Raw genomic sequence first — 6,211 nt, 5'->3', positions numbered from 1 at the left:
TAACATAATTTAAAAAATTTCAATAGATAACAATTGGAACATTACTTTTCTAATAAAAAATTATACATAGAATTATATTATCCCGACTGTTTTAATACAATAAGGAAGAAGATGATATTATATTTGCTACTACATGTTTATGAAAATAATTATATATTACTTATTATATTACTTAAAATTATAAAAAAATATTTATGCACAAATTTAAATATAAATATAAGAAATAACAAACTTAACTGAAAATAAATTTAAAAAATTCCAAATTTAACTAAACAAATTAATAGCAATTTAATGTAATCTTTTTCTATTATTAAGAATAGTAAAATCCTCTTATCGATATATATATTAAAACAATGAAATAAAAGATTTTTTATTCTATACAAATTTTCTCGAAAATTCATATTTATTTCCAGACTCTACTATTTGCCAGCGGTAATCTATTTTTATCAAAACATACGTATGCAAACAGGAATTCTATATTTCCGTTGAAAACGATATCACTAAGAATAAAAAAAGATGAGACAAAAAGAAACAGAATTAAATCAAAATATCACTTAGATTTTGTATTGTTCCATATAGAAACTAAAACTTCTTAGGCCACAATCCAAATATATTTACAGCTATCATCACAATTAACCAGACTTCCATTATAACATCTATGTTTTATGTATATATATCTTAAAAACACAATCTACGATGTATTTTCCGTTTTAGCGTATCTGAGTCTGTTCATCCAATTTGATCCCGTTTACCCACAATTCAAGTATTCCACGCGATCATTTTATATAAAACAGCTTTTAAAGATTTTAAATTTTTCTAAAATGGTTCATATAATATATCAATTAATCATTTTATTTAAAAATGATTAATTATAAATAATAAAAATGATTAATTATAAATAATAACTATATTAAGTCTCGTAATCGAAAACTATTGAAATTAGATAAAATCAATGACACTGTTCCATTATTTTATTAAATATTTAACTCAGATATGCTTGAATATTTTTATAATATTTTTTCTTTTTACATTTATATGCAAGAAATAATTTTATTATTAAAAATTAATATTTCAAAGAAATAAGTGATTTCAAAAAAATGGTTAATATAAATTCAAAATTACAAATTTTTTAAATATAAACGTATATTGTAAAGATAGAATTATTTTTACAAAAATTGAAAACTTATTTATTTTAATATAAATTTTGCTAAAATATTTTTTTAAAAATATTTTTATGTAAATATTTATTAATTTGACTAAAAATTAATAAATACAATAAAAGCAATAATTAACATAATTTAAAAAATTTCAATAGATAACAATTGGAACATTACTTTTCTAATAAAAAATTACATCACGAAAAATATAAGAAATATTCGAAATATTCATTATTTTTTCATGATTTAAGCAATAATCACGATTGTTTCTCAGAATGATGAATATGATGCTAAATTTTTATTCTGAGAAGAGAAACAGTCAAAATTTTCCAGGAAATATTTATAGCGAGAAACGAAACGGCAGGACAGATGGCCAACCCGCAGTCATTGCAGCGAACCACCACTCGATAACCGTAAACACACGCGCGTTAAGGTCGAATTAGAAAGTGGCCAGTGTCGAAATAACGGTCGATGACCAAGGTCAGCTCGACTATACGTACTGTACATATATGTACAGGCGCAGCAAACGCGAATCTCAACTCGAGTATCGTCAACTCGTCTCGTCAATGAGCTACGACACGGAAAGAAAAAAAAAAAGACTACGCTATAGTTACGTTTGCGATGCAGTCGCGAAAAAAAATATATTGCGTACAAATAGAACCGGTTTTCCTAAGTATTGAAGTAATATTGAACATAGTATTTCAATTAATAAAAAAAAAATTAATTTTCGTAAAAATTATGCTTTTTATGTACTGTTTGAAAATATACATAGATAAATAATAGATACTCATACATTCTACAGAATATGAAACAGTTTAAAAAGAAAAACATCTTATAATATTGTAATCTGTTTTTTTTTAAGGGATTGCTTATCTGATTAGTTACGAACTAGTAGTGAAATTACATTTGTAAAATATTTACAATGCTTGATGAGATTTGTATTGAGCAACAACGAACTCATTCATTGTATCTAAATATACTGAGTGACGTCATTCGATTGGACGTCACGGCACGGTACGGCACGGCAACTCGGTGTATCTTTTGGTCGTCTCATCACGTGCTCAACGTACGTCTCTTTATACGCGTTTGGACGACTGCCGTTCGTCCAGAATGAAGGAACTGGTTGAAAGAAGCAAAGAGGGAACGCATTCACTCGGAACTGCAATGAGTGATTGTGATATGAGCAAAGAGAGAAGAAAGATGTAACTTTCTTTTCTTCTATGTGCGATGATTCCTCGAAGCGAAAGATTGAATTTTAACTCATGCACGCAGCTCTTTTCTCGTGCCAGATGGCCACGCGAACGGCTAAACGTTTTCCTATTTTTACTACCAGCCGATAAGAACGTGCAAAGAAAACCATCTGGTTCAAAATGAAAGAAAGTAAAATATTTTAGTTAAGGCGATACAAAAATGATAAAATATATTTCAATTATAAATAATAGTTATATTATAATAAGATATTAGAATGATTCATATCGGAAAAAATATCTAAATTGTCTTCCAAACTATTTAATTTTTTGCAAGATAATATTTTACTTATAATCTTATAAACAGATAACATGAAAAAATAATTTTATAAATATAAACATCTATAGATAATTTTAGATTAAAATCAAAAATAATGAAAAAATTAATATATTTAAAGTGGAATATTCATAAGTTATTCATAATACAAATACCCACATTGTGCCATCTGCATATAACTTACCATTGGCCTTGAATGAAGTGGCGGTCTCGAAGCTAGGTGCTCTCACAGGATGTTTTTCTTTGCTTCTATCTTGTACATAACTGACGGCAAGACTTACAGCTGGTAAGGAATCACCTCTGGTCAATGGTGGCCTTACTGAATGCTGTTCTTCCAACGAAAGTCTTTTCTCAGCATGCTCATCCTCATCGATTGTGGAAATACTTCGTTTGAGTTGTGCGATACCTCTGTTGTGGCTAAGATTCACGTGATGCGCCACTGCTGCTAGGTGGGCGTTTGGGATTCTCACGTTATTACTCCTCATGCCATTTGCAATCTCATGAGTTTCTTCATGTTGCCGAGAGATTTGCTGCCTTGATGTACTTGAGTTGAATTCGGTAATGGAGTTTCGATGATGAAGCTGTGAATAACTAGCAATATTGTGATGCCTTGAATGATTTTGACCAGTATTCTGTATCGGTAGAACGTCCAAATTAGCACCTCCGTTGTGTTCAGTATGTCCGGATGTTCTATAAGCTTTTGATGTAGAAGATCTAGCTTCATGGAAACCGTGTGCTTTTTTCATTTGCTTAGCCGATTCCAATACTGCATCTATTCTGTCGGCACCCTCATAATTTACACAACCACGGCACACGGGTTCCGAAAATTCCGTGATCATTGCCCAGGGCATTCTAGGCAGATCGCACAAGTAGCACTGCGTTCTCTTCCCCATCATTTTGGTCAATTTCTTCGTCCACGAATATTCCGCCGAGTCGTCGTCGTTGTCACAACGTACTAACGTATCACTCACATTCACTTTTTCACGTCTATTATTCTGTTCCTGTATATCCTTTATGCACTTTTTGGATACACGATAACGATTTTATAACATATTTGTTATGAGAGACTGTGCTAGTCTCCGCAAAATAAACACCACGTAAAATCAATTTCACTCTCGAAAAATCACTCAATATATTCCCATTACGTCTTCCACGTTTCTTTTCCACTTTGTATCGTAATTACAATGGATTATATTGTAACGCCACGAAAAATGATGTTCAATAGTTTGAGAATTATCGAGCACTGAAATTTTAGCAAACGCGTTCTAGCGCTCGAAGTGAGCGACGCGCCGTAAAGGCGGAGCAAAGAAAAAGAAGAACACGTTACTCGGACGCCAGATATTTTTACCACACTTACTCTAGCAATAAACGTTCATCGAAAACTGACTAACGACTAAGCGTCATTAATACCGATGCACAGATGTACGCTGTTGATACGTATACAAGAGAAACCGTATTCTAGGTTGAACACGAGACACGAAATAATGGTATGCGCGCGACACGACGACGTGCATTCGCTCGCTTGCTTGCCGTACGAGGAGACGAACGGAGACGAACGCTCGAGAATGCGGCGGTAAAGCGGAGCTACGGGTGTCGCTCTCTTCCCCCTCACCGATCCTTCCCTTTTCCTTGCCCCGCTTTACCTTCCACTATTCGACAACGCGACGACGACGACACAACGACGGCTACGACGCGCTCCGCCAATCGGGCGTTGTGGCGTCATGGTGCATGACGTCATAATCGCAAAGCTGCGCATGCGCACAGGCGTTTGCCCTAGGGGGACACGTAGTCAGCGACCGGGACTTGAGCGCGAACACACTGATCGAGTAAATAAGAGAAAAAGAGAGGAGAAAAGAGTCGAGAAAAAAGATGACGATAATACGCGCGCGCACTCGTTCCATACCCACTCTTCGCAACGAGAGGTCCACTTTACACTCGAGAAAATGCTGTTAACGAACTACTCTTCAATTTTACTGAATATGGATAAAATCTTATAATTTATTAGGAGGTTAAACTGACGATTATTCAGTCGACTGAATATTTAATACAAATTATTTTTGTTTCTCTTTTTAATTTAATGGTGTTAACAATATAATTCTCGACAGAATATATGCACAGAAAAATTGAAAATGGCTCCACCCATTTTAATCTACATATCTCGAATTTTAGTTGACTTCGAATTAAAATGGCGCTTAGTAAGAAATATGATTGTATTTAAGAGACTGAATTGGAATCTAAAATCGGATTATGCTTTAGTTATACTCAATGTTTGTTAATGTATTAACAACATTTAATTGACAAAAATAATGAACGAAAATAATATATAATAATTATATATATAAATATATACCAATGCTAGTTCTTACTATATACTATACCTAAATGTATACAATTTTAAGCATTTTATATATTTATAACATAATATAACATAATATAACATTATAACTATGTAACAATTGAAAAAAAAAATAATTTAAATAAATGTCTTTTTTATTCTATATTATATAAATTATTAAAAATACAACTTTATTAATTCTTTCAATTTAACTTATTTACTTATTTTCAAAGTTTTTCCACAAAATATAAAGAGTTTTATTTTTTCAATTATAATTATTATATTAATTTGTTTCATAACAAATATAAAAAATTTTATTCGAAAATAATTATTATATTGATTTCATATATAATATTCTCGAAACAATTCTTTCATTTTTTTCATGACAATCTTAATACCATCAATTTAATCTTCTTTTATCTTAATTGCTGTTTTCTGTTGATTAATGACTTTGATTCAATAAGAAAGTTCATAAAGTGCAATCTTAGAATGTACTCAAACGAAATTGTTTAGACCAAATGACAATGGCTATTGATACCATAATATGAACTCGGTGATCACATAGTGGCATGCCATTTTATCAAGTTTTCTGTCTGATAAGGGAATAGCGATAACAGGAGGCTTGGCGTTCAGAATATATGCATAGATAATTTAGTTATTGATTGCATTGTTATTGTTCAACAACAAATGATGCGTAATGGAATTTCAGATTATGTTTTATAGATATCCATTGATAAATTATTTTTGTAATAGTATTTTTATATAATTAATCATTAATTACGCAGATATTTTATAATAGCTTTATGATTTAAACAAAAAAATTAATTTCTGTGTTAATTGTAAATAATATTGTAAAGAAAAGAAGAAAGAAAGATACGATAAGATAGTAACATCTTATCGGAAAATATATTAAATTATATGATTATTATATTCACGATAATATCTTTTCGTCATCTATAACTCGATGATGTTGAAATCAATTTTATATCTTATGCTAAGTAAAACGCGATAAAAATTCATATAATTTTTAAAAATAATATAATATTGCACACATATATAATGTTGTACTGTATTGTGTATTGTTATATATATAATATATAAATAAAAATTCATAAATAATGATAATTGTTTTTGACATTTTATTAATAAAACTAATTAAATTTTTAATTAATATTTTATTACTTTAATTAATAAA

At 30.3% G+C, this 6,211-nt stretch overlaps 2 protein-coding genes across 2 annotated transcripts in view; both read right to left on the bottom strand.

Moving 5' to 3' along the window:
* LOC102676765 (interferon regulatory factor 2-binding protein-like B) overlaps positions 1–4,361 on the bottom strand; it is a 10,995-nt gene extending 6,634 nt beyond the window's left edge. The window contains exon 1 of the mRNA XM_006609897.2: positions 2,866–4,361. Within this exon, the coding sequence (XP_006609960.1) occupies positions 2,866–3,577 (712 nt within the window). The 5' untranslated portion in view covers positions 3,578–4,361. The remainder of the gene's footprint in view (positions 1–2,865) is intronic.
* The window catches only part of LOC102671106 (MATH and LRR domain-containing protein PFE0570w-like), a 66,207-nt gene that overhangs the window by 30,789 nt on the left and 29,207 nt on the right, over positions 1–6,211 (bottom strand). The window lies entirely within an intron of this gene.

This window comes from Apis dorsata, unplaced genomic scaffold, assembly GCF_000469605.1.
Source record: "Apis dorsata unplaced genomic scaffold, Apis dorsata 1.3 scaffold_65, whole genome shotgun sequence".
NCBI lineage: Eukaryota > Metazoa > Arthropoda > Insecta > Hymenoptera > Apidae > Apis > Apis dorsata.
This window is presented reverse-complemented; position numbering and strand designations above follow the sequence as displayed.